This window comes from Adiantum capillus-veneris, chromosome 21 (assembly GCF_014529385.1).
Source record: "Adiantum capillus-veneris isolate H3 chromosome 21, ASM1452938v2, whole genome shotgun sequence".
NCBI lineage: Eukaryota > Viridiplantae > Streptophyta > Polypodiopsida > Polypodiales > Pteridaceae > Adiantum > Adiantum capillus-veneris.
Window position 1 is genome coordinate 7,798,049 of NC_140951.1, and position 22,071 is coordinate 7,820,119.

General features: G+C 43.7%; 1 protein-coding gene across 5 annotated transcripts in view; it reads left to right on the top strand.

The window, feature by feature from the left end:
- The window catches only part of LOC147430509 (DNA primase), a 60,061-nt gene that overhangs the window by 21,044 nt on the left and 16,946 nt on the right, over window positions 1-22,071 (top strand). For all 5 annotated transcript variants that reach the window (XM_086494419.1, XM_086494415.1, XM_086494416.1 and 2 more), the window contains exon 7: window positions 13,796-13,878. In XM_086494419.1, the coding sequence (XP_086350545.1) occupies window positions 13,796-13,878 (83 nt within the window). The remainder of the gene's footprint in view (window positions 1-13,795; window positions 13,879-22,071) is intronic.

The following is a 22,071-nucleotide window of genomic DNA, read 5'->3' on the forward strand; positions in this document are numbered from 1 at the left end:
GATAAAGCAGATGCAGACTCTTGCAGCACGACTTTAGTCGCTGCAAATGAATCCTTTGACACGAATTGTTCTAGTGATAAACCTTTACTGATGGATATACCTCCAAACACTACTCTGTCTCAGTCTACGACATCACTTCAGGAGGATCTTACTGTTCAGGACAAACCAATGAAATACCTTACAGATTTCCAACCAATGGTCATCATTCAACAGAAAACTCAAGTCAGTTTACCAATAAGCTCACTCGAAGCAGATACAGATTCAATCTTTTCTTGGACAAAGCTCGAAGTTACAAATGACTTTGACAAAGGCACTTATCAAGTTGTAGATATGATCAGTTTTCAGTTTGGCAAAATAGTCATGGTCAATAATAGTGCCATGACGTTGGAATTAACAAAAAGAGCTTTGGATGTAGAAGCACAACAACAATACATTTCCTCCTCCCGGAATTTCTTCAACTACCCTCGGTTTTATTTAAAGAGGGAGGGAATGTCACGATTGTGACTATGTTAACAGCAATACATCTACTCCTAGTTGCAGATACGCGAAGTGCCATGCCAAGGAGGACCCCTGCGCTTGGATGGTCACACCCCTTCACCCAAAGGACGTGTCTCTTCGCCAAAAGCCACACTCCTTTGACGACTGGTCACACCCCTTTGCTCTACAGTGCGACTCTTTGCCCAATGGTTGCAGCTCTTCGGGATGTGTCTTTACGTCTAAAGTCGTGTCTCTTCACCAAGAGACGTGTCTTTTCATTTATGTCTCTTCGTCTCCTATATAAGGAGCCCTTGTATCACACAATCAATCAATGAAACACAGAGTCTTCTAAGTCTTGTTCTAAGTTCAGTTTCAGTTTCTTAAGTCTTAATCATGAGTTTAAGTACTTAATTAAGGATTAGCGACTAGAATCCTTACAGAAGCTCTTGAAGCTTTCCATGTTCGTGGAGCTTCACCGTTGGCCCGTAGGCTAGACCACCATTGTCTGGCGGACTTTTGAGAGTGCATAGCTACATGGCGTAGCTTAGAGGACTCCGTGAAGCCCTCATCTCCGAACGCCGCATCAAATTGTTGGATAAAGGCCAAGACTTTGTCTGTAGCACCAAAAGTGCCATCATAGGTAAAGAAAGAGATGCTCTTCCCTCCCTCTTTGAATTTCTTGAGCTTGGACGACCTCTTCTACGCTGCATAGGATTTCCTATGGTCTCTTCTCTTTGATAGTTCAAAGGTTGCACCATCACTTTCTTCAGAAGATGAAGAATTTGAGGAAAATGGAGAAGAGGGTGACCTCTTTCTTGCCTTTTTCTTTCCTTGATCTTCTTTGTCTTCACCATCACTTTCATAAGAGGAAGAGAATGAAGAAGATGGAGAAGAGGGTGTCCTCTTTCTCGCCTTTTTCTTCTCTTGCTTTTTGTCATCCCTCTTTGAAGTATGGTGTGGAGAAGTATGCGATGGTCTTCTCCGTTTTGGAGGTGATGGAGAGCGTTTAGTCTGCCGTCTTCATGGAGCCATCTTTGCCAAGGTGGCGGGCTGCGGGAGACTCACTTCTTTCTCGTCCCTTCGGTAGAGGCTCTTGAATTCTCCTTTGAGAAGGAGATGCGTCATCAAGGAGCAAATTTCTGAGCCCTTCATAGGGATCCTCTTCTTCTTCCCGAATCGGAGAGAGATCTCTTTTGGAAGTCTTGCAAGGAGGCTTCCTAGGTGTTCTCTCGTCATGGTGGGGAGCTTAGAGAATCCCATGAGCACGAAGCTGCCGTTGCACTTCACTTTGCAGGGATGGATTGCCCATAGCTTGTTGAAGCCTAGAAACAAGATAGTTAACAAGCATCGGGGCATCATTAGTAGCTTGCTCATTAGCAAAATCAAAGTTATCAACATTAATTTCACTCTCTTTACTATTGTCAGCCATTTTAACAACTTTTAGGTGTAAACTTTTTAGGTGTACTTTGGCACTTCAAGCCCTAGTTGCTACTCCTCTTTACCCCTTTAGAAAAAGCACTCAAGCTACTGTACCCGTGGCTCGAATACCATTAATTGCAAGGAAAAGAAGAGAGGCTCGTTCAACACCAAAACAACACCGGCTCATGTCAAGCTTCTAATAGCTCAATAGTGGTTAAGCCATATGCAAGCCCCTTAGGACGGTATATTCAAAGTGGCCATACCTTGTCCGAAAGGCTGTCTTCCATTCATCACCTTCTTTGATTCTGACTAGGTTGTAAGCACCACGAAGATCTATTTTTGTAAATGTTCTTACCTTGCCAAGGCGCTCACAATGTACAAGAACTTGGACTTGATGATAGGCTTAATATTGATTATAAGACTTAATACTTTATTAAGAGAGCTAGATACAAGACTTGAGTACAAGACAAGGCTTGATTGCATGGACAAGACTCAAACATAAGAACTAGAAGAGGGATTTCCTCATAGGAGCTTCACAAATGGTGTTGGCAAGATTGAGGGGCTTGTGGCCCAAGACCCCTATTTATACTAGTGCTTGAGGAGGTTACTTGAGGAGGTTAGGACTTTCTAGGGAGGTTAGAATCTTCTAGAACCTTCTAGTTCTTCTAGAACCTTCCAGATCCTTCTTCAACTTTCTAGAGCTTTTCAGAAACTTCTAGATTCTTCTGGAATCTTCTCCAAGCTTCTAGAAACTTCTTGATCCTTCTAGTTCTTCTAGAACTTTCTAGATTCTTCTTCAACCTTCCGGAATCTTCTCCATGCTTCTAGAAACTTTGAGAATCTCCTTGATACTTTTAGAACTTCTAGAATCTTCTAGATCCTTTTAGATTCTTCTAGAGCCTTCTAGCGATGTAGGCGATGACATATACGATGATGCAGGCAACGACTCAATCTCAAGCATCCATGACATTACTCCCTCCTCTAGCGACGAGTTCCACGAGGAGTAGTGGTGTTCCTTGAGTTGGGCTTCCATGGATGTTGTTGATGGAACTCTTGGACTTTGAGAGATGCATGCTGTAGATTGTGTGATGGTTCCCAAGTTCGTTCACTAACATCATAGCCTTTCCAATGCACCAAGTACTGTAACCTGCCACGCGAAACTCGAGAATCTAGGACTTTCTCGACCTCATATTCATCATATCCTTGAATCTCAACCGGAGGAGGTGGTTGTAGGGTTCTTCCTCGGATCTTAGATGTGTGACAAGGTTCTAGGACTGAGACATGAAAGACCGGATGGATTTTCATGGATGAGGGCAATCGGAGTCGATAGGTGACTGGATTGACTTGACGGATAATTTTAAACGGGCCAAGCCTTCGATAATCAAGTTTTTGACAGGGACAAGATGAACACAGATCACGTCGGAGGAGCCACACTTTATCCCCTTCTTTGTATTTTGGATGCTGCATGCGATGGAGATTTGTACTTTCCTTATACTTGGATTGAGCTTCTTTGATGTGAATTGTAAGTTCTTTGTGAGTTGCAAATAATTGTTGTGTAAGATGAATAGCAGCTGGATTCTTGACTTGATAGTGTCTGTGGATATCTTGTTTGGGATGTTGACCATAATTAGCAAAGAATGGAGTGTGACGGGTGGAGGCATGAAAACTGTTATTATAGGAGAATTTTGCTAGCGATAGGAGCTCGACCCAATTATCCTGGTTATAATTGATAGTACATCGGAGATACCGTTCCAAAACTTGATTTACTCTCTTTGTTTGTCCATCACTTTGTGGGTGATTGGTTGAGGAGAGGTTGATTTGTACTCCGAGTAGCTTGAATAAGCTTTTCCAAAAGCTAGAGATGAATTGTGGGCCTCGATCAGAAACATGTCATCCGGTAATCTGTGATAACGATAGATATGCTGTAGAAAGAGTTTGGCCATACCTTCGCTGGTGATGGTTTTAGTGGTTGGAATGAAGTGTGTCATTTTTGTAAACTGATGCACGACTACCAAAATGGAGTCAAATCCTTGTGACAAGGGTAGCTCTACAATGAAATCCATGGAGATGGATGACCATGGTTTGGTTGGAATGGGCAAGGGATGGAGTAACCCATGGGGACGATGACGAGGGGCCTTTGATCTATTGCAAGTGTCACAAGTGCCTATATACTCCTTGACAAACTTCCACATTTGAGGCCACCAAAAGTCACGGGAGAGAAGCTCAATTGTCTTATTAACCCCAAAATGTCTTGCTGATGGAAGATTATGCCGTTGCTGAAGTACCTCCAAGCGTGTTGGTCCTAGCGGAATATAGAGAAGATCCTTATAGTAAATTAGTCCATCAATTTCTTGAAAGTCCTCATTACCCTCTTGTCCTTGTAGTTGTTGTCTAATATTTAGAGCAAGTGGGTCTTTGGCAATTTGCGTCTTCACCTTAGAAAGAAAAGTAGAATCTTCAGGAGCTTGGCTCATGGTGGCGTTTAGCTTAAGTTGCTCAGGTTTCAAAATCACTGACTCTTGTTGATCAAATGTTGCGTCGCCTTCTCTAGGTGCAAGGTAGGATCTTCTTGATAAGGCATCTGGCTTAGCTTGTTGACGGCCAGGTCTATAAGAGATAAGAAAATCAAACCTTGATAGGATACCACTCCACCTGGCTTGGCGGCGATTCAAGACGCAGGATGTCATGAAGTATTATAAATTCTTGTGATCTGTATAGATAGTGATCTTATGAGGAGCTCCTTCAAGTAGGTGACGCCAAGCGTCGAAGGAGTCGATGATTGCTAAGAGCTCTTTGTCATGGATTTCATAATTGATTTCTGCAGCTGAGAACTTGCGGGAATGAAAAGCCATTGGATGTACTCGACCATCCTCTCCTACTTGGGATAGAATAGCGCCAAGGGCAAAATCTGAAGCGTCTGTTTCTAGGATGAAAGGCTTTGTAGGATCTGCGTGAATTAGAATGGGTGCGGTCGTGAAAGCTTGCTTGAGAGTCTGAAATGCTTTCGCGGCCTCTGAGTCTCAGACAAACTTATTATGACCTGTCAACCTTGGGAGTGCTGTAACCACCTTGGAGTATCCCTGTATAAAGATACGATAAAAATTTGCAAATCCGAGGAAACATTGAACATCTCTTATTGAGGTGGATGTCTCCCAATCAAGGATGGTTTGAACCTTCTTTGGATCCATGGAGATTCCCTTTTCAAAAATTACATAACCAAGAAATTCCACCTTAGATTGATGAAAAGAACACTTCTCCTACTTTGCATATAACCCTGATGCACGAAGCTTTTCAAGCACGAATCGTACATGGTGCTCATGCTCTTCTTGATCCTTGGGAAATATCAAGATATCATCCAAATAAAATACTCTCGAAAGATATTGTTCATTAAATGTTGAAAAACAGCTGGGACATTTGTGAGACCAAATGGCATGACGGTATATTCAAAGTGGCCATACCTTGTTCGAAAGGCTGTCTTCCATTCATCACCTTCTTTGATTTTGACTAGGTTGTAAGCACCACAAAGATCTATTTTTGTAAATATTCTTGCCTTGCCAAGGCGCTCACAATGTAGAAGAAGTTGGACTTGATGATAGGCTTAATATTGATTATAAGACTTAATACTTTATTAAGAGAGCTAGATACAAGACTTGGAATACATAACTTGAGTACAAGACAAGGCTTGATTGCAAGGACAAGACTCGAACATAAGAACTAGAAGAGGGATTTCCTCATAGGAGCCTCACAACTGGTGTTGGCAAGACTGAGGGTCTTGTGGCCCAAGACTCCTATTTATACTAGTGCTTGAGGAGGTTACTTGAGGAGGTTAGGACTTTTTAGGGAGGTTAGAATCTTCTAGAACCTTCTAGTTCTTCTAGAACCTTCTGGATCCTTCTTCAACTTTCTAGAGCTTTCCAGAAACTTCTAGATTCTTCCGGAATCTTCTCCAAGCTTCTATAACTTCTTGATCCTTCTAGTTCTTCTAGAACTTTCTAGATCCTTCAACTTTCTAGAGCTTTCCAGAAACTTCTAGATTCTTTCGGAATCTTCTCCATGCTTCTAGAAACTTCTAGAATCTCCTTGATACTTTTAGAACTTCTAGAATCTTCTAGATACTTCTAGATTCTTCTAGAGCCTTCTAGCGATGATGTAGGCGATGACATAAGCGATGATGTAGGCAGCGATTGACTCTCAAGCATCCATGACACACCTTGTGGACATCTGGGCTAGGGAGCTGACATGTGTCCTTCATTCTCTTTGTGTAAAGGGAGCTTGTGTGTGTGTGTGTGTGTGTGTGTGTGTGTGTGAGTTTCTCTCTCATCCCCTACTTGCAAGGCTCGCCCCCTCCTATGTAGGGATTGACAAAGACTTTTTGTGACACACACTAAGCATCCAATTTCCCTAGTGTTTTGTCTTTGGACACAACCTTTGAATTTTGGAACCTTAGCATTTTGGAAGTCTTAATGGGCTGAACCTTAGGGTCTTTTAAGCCCATTGTTGCACATTGCTCTTTTGCAGATGCCACCCCCTTTGGATCTCTATTTTCCCTCCTTTGGATCCCTATTGTGACCAGTCTGCTAGCTTAACCAATATTCTAGCTTTTTCTCCCTTGGCACTTCCCCATATTAAATGATCAGTTTAACATGAGAAAATCATTTAGGAGAATTAGATATTGATTATTATGACAAGTGAACCGTGTTGCTGTAGGCAAATTCCACCAAAGGCAATTTTTTTTCCTAATTGAAGCTTTTGATCAGAGATGTAAGACTTCAATAAATCCAGAACAACTGAATTTGCAATCTCACATTGCCCATCTGTCTATGGGTGGAACGATGACGAGAACTGCAACCGTGTGCCAATGTTCTCCCAAATAGCCCCCCAAAACAAACTCGTGAATCGGGGGTCTCTCTCGGAGACTATTGTCTCAAGCATGCCATGTAATCGAAATATCTGTGCAACGAATTGTCTCGCTAAACGGTCCGGCTTGATTGTTTCTTCATTGGAATGGATAAGCTTGCTTGCTAAATCTGTCAATGACAGTTCAGATGCCATCGTGCCCACTCTATGTCTTCGGGAGATCAAAGATGAAATCCATTGCAATACTTTCCTAGGGGCGGGTAGGAATGGGTAAAGGCTATAGTAATCCTTGTGCCTTATGCCTGTCAAACTTGACCTTCTGGCATACTAAACAACTGCAAACAAAGTCGTCCACATCCTTCTTGAGTCTCGGCCAAACAAATAAAGCTCCACACCTCTCAAGGTGGTGTCGATGCCGCGGTGACCCGTAAAAGGTGGACAATGGCACTAAGTCAAAACCTTTTCCCTCACCGGTTGTGTAACACACATCGTTTTCTTCAACAAGTAGCCATCCCATATGGAATATCCTGGCACTATCTCCCCATTCTGTATTCGAGTGAAAACATCGAAAAAATTTGGATCGATGGCGTACTGATCAACCATATTCTCAAGGCTTCTATGATGAATCGCGGAAATAGCCAAGACAAGGAACTTCCGGGACAATGCATCTGCCACGAAGTTTTTCTGTCCCTGAACATGGACAATTTGGAAGTGAAACTGTGACAAAAATGTTAGCCCACCGCATCTGCTTTTCCGAAAGCTGCTTTTGTGACAGGAAGTAGTGTAAACGCTGATGATCATAAATACCGAGAAATTGGCTCCGAGTAGGTAATGTCGCCATTGAGTAAGAGCATGGATCACTGCCAATAGCTCTTTCTCATAAATCTGTGCTGTCAATTCTGGTTTTGAAAATAATCTGCTTTCATAGGCAATCACATGGCCCTCGTGCATTAAGACCGCTCCCAGACTACGACCACAAGCATCACAATAAACTTCGAATGGCTTTTGCAAGTCTGGCAAAGCAAACACTGGTTGCGTAGTCAATTTTTCCTTAAGTGTCTGAAAGGCAGTTACCTCTGTCGGTCCCCACGAGAAAGGGACTTCTTTCTGAGTCAATATGTGCAAAGGGTAAGCTACTTCTGTAAACTTCCGAATGAACCGCCTGTAGTAAGAACACAAGCCCAAAAAGCTTCTAACTTCATGAACATTTTTTTTTTTTGGTAATCAGACATTGGATTAGATCCACAAGGATTGTATCGGCTTAGTCTCAAAGGTCATTTTGGCCTTTTGAAGATGTTTAATATAACATTTCATTTCATTTCTCTCTCTCTCTCTCTCTCTCTCTCTCTCTCTCCAAGTCTAGAGTTCAGCTCTCCTTGTCGGATAGATCTTTAAGGTCTCTTGGGATAGTTTCCTACGACGTTAAAACAATATTCTTCTTCTTCTTCTTCTCTCTCTCTCTCTCTCTCTCTCTCTCTCTTTGGTATTCAGACATTGCCAGAGAGCTCCATTGTATCAGCTGTCACGTGACACATCCAACCTTATGTGTCTTGGACAAGCTACAGCATGACAAGGGTTCAGTCAGTCCAGTCAGTCAAGATTTAGAAGTGATCTGGCACTTTTGTGAGTCTATTCGTAGACCGTGCATGCCCAGTCACTTAGTGTAGATGCATATCCTCTGGTTGCACATAGCATGATCATCAGTATTCCCTTCAGAATCCATCAGATCCAGTCAGGGGAATTTTCCAGTGCATTTAGCCTATTTTTCCTTTTTTTGGTATTTTCACTTATTATTTTTAAGCGACTTTCCAACAAAAAAGTAGGTAGGGCAATTTTGCTAAGAAAATATATAAGCAAACCCAAGTTAGCACTTCTAACAGAAGAGGCAGCAGGAGAACATGCTCAACATACACCTTCTCAGCAGAACCCCAACAGTAGCCTTGGCGTTTTTGATTCACCCACCTTCGCCACACATGAGCCCAGCGTTTTCAGTTTGCATCATCGCCGACAGTCTCCAAGTAGTGGCGTTTGCAGATCGCTAGCAGTAGCGACTCCAGATCTTTGGCGTTTTTCCCATGATCGCCAGCTTCCCCAAATAGCCAACGTTTTTACTAACGCTCGACCAACAGATCAGCGTTTTTGGTTTTCAGCCATTGCTGCGTCAGAACAGCAGCATTTTCAGCCCTATTGGACAGTAGACAATTCAGCCTAGAAGTATTGTAGAAGACCCCCATTTTCAGCCCTCGAAAACACAACGAAAACAGTCATTTTCAGCCACCAAAACAGCCCCAAAATTCAGCAGATAGAAGACCACAGATTTCAGCCCTAAAGTTGTCGTCGTCATTACCGTCGTCGTCATCGGCATAGTCTCAGATTGCATCAGTCCATTGCATCGTCATTGTACCACTTTGTGCAATGAATAGTAGACCACTCTCGCCGACGAGAGTGGGGCCTTCGGAGGAGGGTTTTACAACGTCTCTGGTGTCGTATCTCTCTTCTCTCTCTATCTCTCAGTCTCATACACTTGCACGCACATTGTCCATTCACTTTGTTCGTGATCATAGCACTTTCCACTAAGAACGGAAGGCTCTCCCTTCCATAAGAACTAAAAGGAACCTTGAGCACAGTTCGGAGCACTCATCTTGAGCAAAGCGCAAACAATCATTCCGTTGCACGTAACATTGGTATCAGTCTTCAGAGCTTTGGCAGTGTTCTGTATCACTCAAGGAAAGAACCACAAGAATTTTTTTGCTTGTTGAGGTCGCACGAACCCAAGTTCGCTTGGGCGTGTCGATTCCTAATCGTGTTTTTGAAGAGTGACAGGAATCCCAGGAAAGAAGGGCTTGTCCAGCCTCCCCTTGTGCCTCTTTTCACTCATTGAGAGCGGACCGTGCACTTAGTGGCCGGCCAATCGACGTGAGGTGGGAAACAGCAACCTTGGTGTGAGCGCAAGGCCGCCAAGGGGTGCGCCCGTGGAAAGGAGTAGAACTCGGGTGAAGAGAAGATCCTTCTCAAACGCGATTGGCAAGCGAAAGAAAACCTCAAGAACCTCAAGAACTCAAGACCCCCAACAACCCAAGTTCCTCGAGAACTTTAGAACCCAAGACCACAAGAACCCCGAAGAACCCACAAGAACCCACGATTGCAGAATGGTCATCACTCGAAGCGGAATGGATACTTCGCTTGGAGGTGATGAGCATGAGAGAGGAGAAGAAGAATTTTTCCCACCAGGAGGTTTTTCTGACCCTTCCCCATCTACGACACCGATTGCACTAACTCCTATGGAGGCTTTCGACAAGAGGATGATGGACAAGAAGTTAGAAGACAAAGCAAGAGATGCAGAACGAAAAGCAAAAATAGAGCGTGAACACAAAGAAAGAATAACAGCCATAGAGCGTAAGTACCAAGAAAGAATGGCAGCCATAGCGCGTGAGAGCGAGCAAGCACGCTTGGAAGCCAAAGAAAGAGAAGCAAGATTTGTTCGCGAGAACAAAGCAAGCATGGAAGAGTTCTTGCGACTCTTTTCTCAAGTTTAGGCACAGATGCAACAGAATCAGGAAAAGAAGACTCTCTCAGTCTCTTCTTCTCCAAAGCATGACACACAGGATTTGCATGATTGTATGAAGCATGATGATGATTTGAATGACAATGATTTGCATGATGATTTGAATAACAATGATTTGCATAATGATTTGGATGACAATGACAAGCATGATGATTTGCATGATCAAGATTTGATTTCTCACAAGTATGATGATTTGCATGATCAAGGTGTGATTTCTCGCAAGCATGATGAGTTGCATGAAGATGATGTGATTGTTCACAAGGATGATGTATTAGTGGATGCTTTTTCTAGCGAAGCTAACCTCGTTGTAGATTCGGTCAATCATGAAGAACCGATCTTGGCTTTGGAGTCGAGGTCCAAAGAACCCCCACAAGACGATTCGATCATTCAGGAAGAAGCGATCTTGGCTCTCGAGCCTAGGTCCAACGAACCCTCACAGGAAGTATTATGTGTTCGCATGATTGATAGCACGCATTGTTCAAATGTTTCATTCTTGATCGTTTCCTGTACTTTAGTAAGCGTCTTTATGTGATCCCTTTTCCTACGCATGACATATTGTATGTTGAGCACATTTCTCTCATGGATGAGCACGAATGTATGCGGATTTTTCATGAAAAGTTGAAAAGTATGTATGTAAGGAAGTCACATTCCATGTCTCTTTCTTGGCATGACACAGTTTCCGAACAAGCACATGATAGTATGAGCACCAAGCGTGGGCATTTCCATTGTGTTTTGCCACAGTTGATTGCTCTAGATCATAAGAGAAAGATTCCATCTCATTGTTTGCATGTGTCTGATGAACGGGTTGTCACTCCATCTCTTTGTTCATCTAGATTGCATGCACAGTCTTTGAGGAAGACAAGATTTTTTCCACTCACTTTACATGGAATAGGTATGTTCATGGTTTTGTGTTGGAAGTGGTTTCAAGAATTTTCAGCCATGGAGATTCTTGAAGATGAAAGAAGCATGACTCTAGACAAAGTTGAAGCAAGGAAGGAGATTCAAAATATTTTGTGTCGCTTTTTGCGCAGCCCAAAGAAGCAAGCGTTGCAGACCTTTATGAAGTTCAAGTACCGCACGACCCACACATCAGAGTGGGCCTGCGAAGAGTACCTTCCAGGATTCCGGATGCTTTTGGCGATCTCCCTTGACGCCATACAGTTCGGTACCAGTACCTCACTTTGAAAAGGAGGGGATGTCACGTGACACATCCAACCCTATGTGTCCGTGGACAAGCTACAGCACGACAAGGGTTCAGTCAATCCAATCAGTCAAGATTTAGAAGTGATATGGCACTTTTGTGAGTCTATTCGTAGACCGTGCATGCCCAATCACTTAGTGTAGATGCATATCCTCTGGTTGCACACAGCATGATCATCAGTATTCCCTTGAGAATCCATCAGATTCAATCAGGGGAATTTTCCAGTGCATTTAGTCTATTTTTCCTATTTTTGGTATTTTCACATATTATTTTCCAACAAAAGTAGGTAGGGCAATTTTGCTAAGAAAATATATAAGCAAACCCAAGTTAGCACTTTCTGGCAGAAGAGGCAGCAGGAGCACATGCTCAACAGGCACCTTCTCAGCAGAACCCCAACAGTAGCCTTGGCGTTTTTGGTTTCCCCACCTTCGCCACACATTAGCCCAGTGTTTTCAGTTTGTATCATCGCCGACAGTCTCCAAGCAGTGGCGTTTGCAGATCGCTAGCAGTAGCAACTCCAGATCCCTGGCGTTTTTCCCATGATCGCCAGCTTCCCCAAATAGCCAGCGTTTTTACTAACGCTCAGCCAACAGATCAGCGTTTTTGGTTTTCAGCCATTGCTGTGTCAGAACAGCAGCGTTTTCAACCCTATTGGACAGCAGACAATTCAGCCTAGAAGTATTGCAGAAGACCCCTATTTTCAGCCCTCGAAAACGCAGCCAAAACAGTCATTTTCAGCCACCGAAACAGCCCCGAAATTCAGCATATAGAAGACCACAGATTCCAGCCCTAAAGTTGTCGTCGTCATCACCGTCTTCGTCATCGGCATAGTCTTAGATTGCATCAGTCCATTGCATCGTCATTGTACCACTTTGTGCAATGAATAGTAGACCACTCTCGCCGACGAGAGTGGGGCCTTCGGAGGAGGGTTTTACAACGTCTCTGGTGTCGTATCTCTCTTCTCTCTCTATCTCTCAGTCTCATACACTTGCACGCACATTGTCCATTCACTTTGTTCGTGATCATAGCACTTTCCACTAAGAACGGAAGGCTCTCCCTTCCATAAGAACTAAAAGGAACCTTGAGCATAGTTCGGAGCACTCATCTTGAGCAAAGCGCAAACAATCATTCCGCTGCATGTAACATCAGCTCACCCTTTGTTTTGTATTCCCTTTGTATCAGCTTTCACCCCACCCCTACCCACTATTTTCTTTTCAGTTCTTTGTACTTTTTGTACCCAGACCTAGTATTAGATTCACCACATGTAACCTTTTGGTCTCATAGGTCATTTTAGCCTTTTGAAGGCGTTAATATTACATTTCATTTCATTTCGTTTCTCTCTCTCTCTCTCTCTCTCTCTCTCTCTCTCTCTCTCTCTCCTCCTTCCCTTGCTAGTAAAAAGAGGAAAATGGTATAACCTTTCTATCACCCAAGTGTGGTAGATTGGTTATGCCATTTCCCTCTTGAATAACAGGTCTTGAGTTCAACTCTCCTCGTCGGCTAGATTTGTGAGGTCTCTTGGGATAGTTTCCTACGATGTTAAAACTCTCTTCTTCTTCTTCTCTCTCTATCTCTCTCTCTCTCTCTGTACTTTTTGTACCTAGACCTGGTATTAGATTCACCACATGTAACCTTTTGGTTTCATAGGTCATTTTGGCCTCTTGAAGACGTTAATATTACATTTCATTTCATTTCTCTGTCTCTCTCTCTCTCTCTCTCTCTCTCTCTCTCTCTCACCCCTTATTGTTCCCGTACCGTCCCACTTCCCTGAATAATTTTGAAAAGGGGTTTGGTGTGATTTTGGTCCTCAAGATGTGATCTCCATCCATGTTTGTGTTCTCAAACCGTTCTTGCAATAGACCCATCTTTGGTCCAATTGATGCCTAGAAACATTTGTTCTTACTACTTTTACTAGCAAGAAAATTGTAGTTTGCCTTTATGGTTGAGTTTTCTTTACCTTCTTTTGGTCTGTAGGCAGCATGTTTCTGGCCATTTATCAGCAAGGATTTTTCATCTATTAGATCTTGGTAATTGGATCTGCTTTTGCCAATTAGATGTATATCGGAGTTTGTAGGTGTATCAGGAATAGTGTATATCTTGCACTTCCCTTTAAAGATGAAGGTGGGCTATATAGTATGTATGAATTAATCTGAAATAACATTGCTCCAGTCCATTGTGGTAAGTAGCATTTGGTTAGCTCCATTGGTGGCATCACACTTCTTTTGCAATGGCCCTCTTTGTATTTACTAATGTTACTGGTCTTTTTGACAGCACAGAAAAGTTTTCAAGACATGTGATCATCCGGGTGCCTAATGTTGCTTTCAAAGACAACTCCCATGTTGGAGCCTTTGTTACAGAGGTATAGATCTTTGTGATTGGCTATTTGTTACAACAAAACTTGACGTTGCTTTCTTGAAACAACATTCAGGCACTGCCCCCCCCCCCACCTCCCCAAAAAAAAAGAAAACACGTAAAAACGAGCAGAAGCATCACACACATGCATGTGGACTTTGTGCGCATCTGCACATGTCCATCCCCCCCCCCCCCCCCCCCCCCCCCCCCCCCCCCAACATTGGACACACACACACATAGTGTAACACACTTGTGTGCGTGCACCCACACACAATTTTTTTTGTAAATCTGCTTTGATTACTTTACAAGTGGGAAACCTCAAAGCAAGGAAAACCCACGAAAAGAGAGGGATACAAAGAGCGGAGCACTATGAGGCTCCGAAAGCTAGAAACAATCAAAGTAAATCCTATAGGCATCAAGAGTGATGTGTCCAGCGTCATAAGCAAAATGTAGTGCTTGACCAAGAGATGATTTGAAATAGGGGAAGGGGTCAACATAAGTGCCTTGGAACATTAAGGAGTTCCTGTGGTGCCAGATGGCCCACAGAGTCCAAAATCTGACCCAGGTGAAGAACACCGCAAAGTGGTAATGCGGTGACTGAAGCACCCCAAAGAGCCAAAAGCATCACACACACACACACACACACACACACACACACACACACACACATGTAATGTGATCCTACATAATACAAAAATCAACACTATCTTTGTGAGGGAGTCTTATTTTTTGGGCAGCTAACGAGCAATTGTGGAGTTAAGGGTCTCGTGAATGTGAAATTAAAAATAGAGTAACATGTTTCCGTCATTTCGAAGTTGTAAAATTAACCTACGTATGTAGTCCAAATATTCATACATAACCCACACGAATTTATCATAAGAAAGAACCCATAGCACCCACATAACCCACATCTTTTGTTAGTGTTATAAATGAGAACGCTAATGTGCCCCAGGTTTCTAATGATCATCTAGATGAGTCTGTGATGAAGTTTTAGGGTCATGTGAATAGTCACCGCATTGTGATCTTGTTTGATCTTGGCAGCATACATGATATGATTATCGATTCCCTTGTGAAGAGCGCATGTTTAGAAGCTATTCTAGTGGATCCCATCGTGGTCTTTGGATTTGCTCTTGGCATGCACTCTTCACTTATGTATGAGTGTCGTAAAAGTAACAGTCTCAATTCAAGGCGTAGGTTTTCGGCGTCGGTTTGCTGTGTTTGCTCTCTCTGGATGTGATATGATTTTTGGCATTAGGTGGTTTCGTGAGCTTAAGCCCCAAGTTGATTGGGAAGAAAACGCACACACACTCTCACACAGACATGGAGCCAACACAATGGATTATGTCATGGCACATCCGAGCATCATCTCTAGTATCCAAGATCTCACGGTTGGACCCAGACCTGTTGGTGTGGTAGTGGATCATGCTCTTGTGTCGTTGACCATCTCTTTTCAGTTTAGTGTAGCACACAGGCTACGAGCAGCAGCCCCTACTCGCTACACCTTCACGCGGGAGACGGACTCTGCATACATAGATGGGATCTACAAATGCCTGTGCACAGAGGAGCCTGGGCGATCTCTGGAGAAGCTTACTACTATACTGACACAGACACTACATGATGCAGCAGCAAAGGCATACCCACATACCTAGCCTGAGCAGAGACGCCGTTCGGGAAGCATGCCCCAGAACAGTTGGTATGATGAGGAATGTCGGGACACTAGAGCTAGACTTCAGAGGGAGGTGATTTTGGGGGATATCACTCACAGACAATCACAGATTGACTTTCGACGCCTAGTGCGGCGGAAGAAAAGGGCATTTTTGGCTCGCCTAGAGCACGATCTATACCAGCTATTCTTGAGTCAGGACTCACGTGAGGCATGGCGGCTCTTTCATGAGCACTCCCTCCCCCCCCCCCCCCCCCCCTCCCATCACTTCTACAGAGGCCTGGGGCCAGTACGCATCATCTCTGTACACAGTTCTTGAGCATCCCCCCCTTCCTGACCCCCTTGATCCATGCCCACACACATGTGCTTTTTTCACCGTTGAGATGGTGAGGAAGGCCATTGACAGGATGAGGATTGGGAGAGCATATGATCATGATGGCTTAGTGGCTGAGCATTTCACTCATGCCAGAGATTTACTAGCAGAGCTTCTAGCGGTTATGTTTAACCGTGCCATGTGTTAGGGCTTGCTTGATACTTGGATTCTATCTACTATTGTACCTATCTTCAAGTCGGGAGACCCTATGGAGCCTGGGAATTATCGCACTATCATGATTGGACACACATTGGCACGGTTGTACGCATCTATTCTTGAGCAGTAATTGAGTAGATGGGCAGAGAGGGAGGGGATACGTGCAGCCGGGCAGGAAGGGTTCAGGAAGGGGTTTTCTACTCTTGACCATATCTTGACACTCAGAGCCATCATTGAGGAGGGCAGATTGCGTGGGAGACGGATCTATTGTAGCTTTGTGGATTTCTGCAAAGCATTTGAGACAGTGCCCAGAGCTAGATTGATGCGCAGATTACAGCAGATGGGAGTACCCACAGAGCTCATTTGGGAGGTCATGGCATTATACAGGTCAGTAGTGGGGCATGTACGCACCTCAGAGGGTCTATCCACATCGGTTCACTCCACTATTGGGGTGAAGCAGCAGGGTTGCCCGATGTAAGGTGCAACGGAATGAAAGATGAACCTTGCTCAAGATGAGTGCTCCGAATTGTGCTCAAGGTTCCTTTTCCTTATGGAAGGGAAAGCCTTCCGTTCTTAGTGAGAGAGTGCAATGAATACAACAAAAGTGAATGGACACTATGCGTGAAGGTGTATGAGACTGAGAGATAGAGAGAGAAGTGAATACGACACCAAAGACGACGTAAAACCCTCCTCCGAAGGCCCCACTCTCGTTGGCGAGAGTGGTCTACTACTATTGATTGCACATACTAGTACAAAGTGGATGAATGAGAACTGATGCAAGTCTAGGGCTATGTCGATGTCGACGACGTGGATGACGAGACCGACTCGATGGCTGAAAACTGATGTGCTTGCTCTGCTGTCCAAAACCGATAATGGGCTGAAATCAGATGATGCAAAAACGCTGGTTTTAGGCTTCTTCAAAACGCTGATTTTAGGCTGAAAATTGCTGTCCAAATCGCTCGTTTAGGGCTGATCTTAAGCGCTGAATTTATGAGGCTATGGCGTTGCTGAAAACGCTAGGGAAAGGGGCGATGAGGTTAATGCTGGAAAACGCTAGAGTTCTGGACTTATGGCGATGATGGCTTGCTGAAAAACGCCAAGAAGAGGGGGATCGCTTGCTGGCCTTGCCCGGAGGAAATCGCCACCAAAGGGAGAAAGGTCCTGCTGAGAGAGAGAGGGGGAACCTGTTGCCTTTGGCTTGTGTTCTCCTTGCTCTTTTGCCAAATAGTGCTAGCCTAGGTTTGCTTATATATTATCTTACCCAATTTGCCCTACTCAGTTTCCAACAAAAGTCACTTAAAATAATAAGTGAAAATATAAAATAGGGAAAATAGGTTTAATGCACTGGAAAGCGCTCCTGATGGATTCTGTTGGATTTTGATGGTAGTGCTGATGATCATGCGGTGTGCAACCAGAGGATATGCATCTACTCTAAGTGCCTGGGCACGCATGATCTGCGAACAGACTCACAAAAGTGCCAGAACACTTCCTAAGCTAGACTGACTGGATTGATTGAACCCTTCTCATGTTGTAGCTTGTCCACGGACACATAGGGTTGGATGTGTCACGTGACATCCCCTCCTTTTTAAAGTGAGGTACTGATACGGAGCTGCATGGCTTCCTTGTAGTCTGTCAACAACTCTGGATAATCCTTGAAAAACTCTTCGTCGACCCACACCGCTTCATGGGTCCCTCGATCCTTGAACTTCAAAAAGTATTGTCTCACTTGCTTCTTCGAACCATGTCGAAACCGATGCAACAACACTTGCTCCGGCTCCATGACTTCAGCCTCATCGATGATCTCCGGTTCTTCTTCTTCTTCCAAAATGTCCTTTGGAGGTGTTCCCTGAAACACTTTCAACCAAGAAACATGGAAAACGTTGTGCATTGACCATGAGTAGGCAACTGTAATTTCATTGAAACCTCATTTATCTTTTTAATGACTGGAAATGGACCATACATACGAAAAGACAACTTTGGACACTTCTTCCCAACTTGCTTAAGACGTTGTTTCATGATTCTTAAATACACCCAATGCCCTTCCTTGATTGAAACATCCTGACGATGCTTATTAGCCTGCCGTGAATAAGATTCTTGAGCCTTGCTTAGCGCTTAGCCGAAGCTTCACACTCTCAGAAATCTCATCCAATGATTGACTTTCAGCATTGGCATCAGACATTTGACTGACCGAGCGAGTCAAAAGTGACTGGAACGGATGGGCAAAAGCTGCCTCATACGGAGTTCGACCAATGGCAGAAGAAAGAGTCATTCAAAATAGCCTGAACCACTGGGAGATAGAGCTTCCACCGAGATTGTTGATCATGCACATATGACTTTAAAACTTCAAAAGCCAATTGATTGTAAATCTCTGTTTCACTTTCTGACTGTGGATGAAAAGCCGATGAAAAATTTAACTTAGTGCCAAAATTTTCAAAGAGTGCGCGCCAAAAATTAGACGTGAACTTAACATCCTTATTTGAAACAAATGATTTTGGCAAACCACAGAGGGGGTACCAATGCTTAATGAACAACAGTGCTACATCTTGTGCAGTGATTGTGGCTTTACAAGGAATCAATATGCAAAACTTGCTGAAACGATTGACAATTGTCAAACATTGAGTATTCTTTGAATGCAAACTTGGTGGAAGGTTAGTCACAAAATCCATGGAAATATCTTGAAAAGGTCCATCGGGACTAAGCAACGGAAGCAAGAGGCCTTTGCTGCTTACCCCGAGGAGCTTTTACCTTTTGACATATAGTGCACTTAGTGACATAACGAAACACATCCTTTTGCATTTTAGGCCAATAAAAGAATCTTTCTATTTTTTCCAAAGTGGTCTTCATTCCCTTGTGCCCACCTGTGAGAGAATCATGTGCATCATGCAATATGGTTGGCCTGAGAGAGGGCAACACATATAAACGTTGACGAAAATACAACAACCATCACGAATGAAATAGTTGCTTGGCCCTTGGGAAGCAAGAACCTGCAACCAATGCTTACCAAACTCGGAATCCGCATACTGATTCTTTATGCTGTCGAAAGACACACCCTGAATAGATGTGCCAACCACTGAATATTCCTAATTGGATGAGATTGCCTGGGTATGTAATTTTAGTGCATCAAGGCACCCATGGAAGATCAGTGCGGTCTGGATGTGATGGCTAATTTTACTACGCTAGAATATCAACAGTTCCGATTTGGATGAAAGGAGAAGTGAACTCCTTGATCAAAAGAGCCCCAACTTCTTAACAAAAAAAAGAGCGAACTGATTGTTCCTCGGAATGTCCCTTGGAATGACCCTCAGAAATTTTTGAGCTAGCTTGAGTTGTTTTGCAGATATGCTATAATTGCAGACGATTACTTTCTTTCAAGAAGGGGGGATGTCACAAACTGCTACGTGTCGAGTCACTGAAGAGCAGAGCCAACTTGCAGATCACGGCCGAGGGGCCTAAAGCCTAAGAAGAACAAGCAACAGCAGAAGAAGTCCTACCAACTTATGGGAACCTGTCCGATGGGGCCCAAGTGACATAAAGGCATATAAATAAAGCAGGATCTACACACACACACAGAGCGTTGCGTGGAGTTGATGACGTGGCAGCAGCCGTACGGATCTCCGCAATCTACGTTGGTCTGATGACGTGGGAATTGTACGAAAAACCCGGATTTTTTGTTGACATGATGACGTGGTAGACTGTACGGATTTTCGCGTTTACGTTGACTGCTAACATGAAAATTGTACGGATTTCCGTGATTTATGCTGACAGCTTTTGGGCATCGCTTTTGGACCAGATGCTTTTGAGTTCGAAGGTTCTTGATGTAAATTGCTTTTGGGCCTAGGGCCTTTAAATATGAGGCCATGGGCTCAGTCTCGGGCATGCTTCTAGACGAAGGTGCAGAGGATGGAGTACCGGCTTGTACTTTGATGATGCAATAAAAAGAAATACTGAAAGGGACGCCAAGGTTTGGGGCCAATACTCTCTAGGGTGGAATTCCGCCACTCCGTGTTGCGTGTCGTCTCTCCCTCCCTCTCTCTCTCTCTCTCTCTCTTTCAGTTCATTTGTTATTGAAGTGCTAAAAGTCTGTTCAGTCTGTTCTTTTCCGTTGGCACGTGGTGCCCGTCTTGTGACACGAGTAGTCTACCAACAACTCTGGGGAAACTATGAAGAAATCTTTGTTGGCCCACTGTTGTACGCAAGACGTGCATGTCTAGGCACTTTGGTTCAATTGCATACCCTTTGATTGCACATGAGCACAGCCAGTGTCTACCACTAGGTGTAGGCATTGGTGAGTGTTCCCATACAACAATATTAGTACCGTGCCTAGGGAGTTCAGCATATGAAGCACTTCTTATTCAATAATTGGAATATTATGAATAAGTGACAAATAGCTGCATATTAAAAGTTGTGGGGTTTTTTGAGAATTACCCTACCTAACCTTGCAAGTTCTATTAGGACAATATTAGTACCATGCCTAGGTACTTCAGCATACAACAATATTAGTACCATGCCTAGGTACTTCAGCATATGAAGCACCTCTTATTCAATAATTGGAATATTATGAATAAGTGACAAATAGCTGCATATTAAAAGTTGTGGGGTTTTTTGAGATTACCCTACCTAATCTTGCAAGTTCTATTAGGTGACCCCTTAGGTCACCAAGCAAATGATAAGTCAGTACCCTTGCACTTGCAGTACCAGTACCCAGCAGCACGACCAGGCCTCGCATTTTCCTCTCCATCCTCACCTTGGCGTTTTCCAGATTGAGCCTCAACATTTCCTATAGACCTCCTATGGTGCCATCCTTAGTAGCAGATTCAGCCTATCGCCATCATTAGAAGTAGATCAGCCCCAGCGTTAGTGGATTTTAGCCCTCAAATCAATTATCAGCCATAGCGTTTTAGCATCAACAGATCAGCCTTGCAGATTTCAGCCCATAGCCTCATCAGCACTTGCAAATCCCATCGGTTCTCCTAGCATAGCATTTTTGCATTTCAGCCTTTAGCCTCATAGATCCAAGCATTTACACCAAGATCCCATCAACATCTCAACATATTGGACCATTGTCGCGGCATTTGTGCATCTAAGCAGACACCTCTCTAGCGATAGAGAGGGGGGACCCTTGGACGGGGGTTTGAGACCCCATCCGGTGTTAAAGTCTTGTTCTCCCTTTATCACTCACAGAATCTTCACAGTATCATTCTCTCTTGTTTCAACTTTCTTCTCTCTCTAGTGTATTGCACATCTCACATCATGCAGTAAAAGGATCCTTTAGTATGCACTGAGCACTCATCTTGAGTTATCACCATAAATCACTTCCGTTGCACACACACACACACACACACACACACACTTTTTTTTTTTGTAAATCTGATATGATTAATTTACAAGTGGGAAACCTCAAAGCGAGGAAAACCCAGCAAAAAGATCAGATACAAGGGAAAGAACACAATGGTGTTCTGCGATGTAAAATCGCTAAAAGCAAACATAGAAGAGTTACAAGATTTCTAGGGATATGTCCCCAGTGTTAGAGGCAAAATGTAACGATTGCCTCAACGAAATCTTGAAGGATGGAAAAGGATCCGCCTCACAACTGTGAAACATACGGAGATTGCGATGGTGCCACAAAGACCACAACGACCAAAATCTGACCCACATGCGAAGAAGATGGCAAAATGTTGGAGGGAAGTCGGAAGAATGCCAAGAAGCTAGAAACATTTGTGGAAAACCATCGAGGGAAATCGAAGATTCATACAAGCAGAAACGCATCGAAGGAATGTCCTCGTGCAACGACAATCCCAAAGTAGATGTCTGACATTCTCATCAACAACGGAGCAGTTGACACAACGAGGAGCTAATGTGACGCGCTGCAAGGAGAGTTCCAACCGGAAGAACTCCCAACAAACACCGCCAAAGAAACAGACGCTCCTTAAGAGGCAAGTGAGACTTCCAAATCGCAGTGAGAGCCTGTCTCCACCATCGTTTAGATTTGTGCAAAGCCCAGAGCGCAT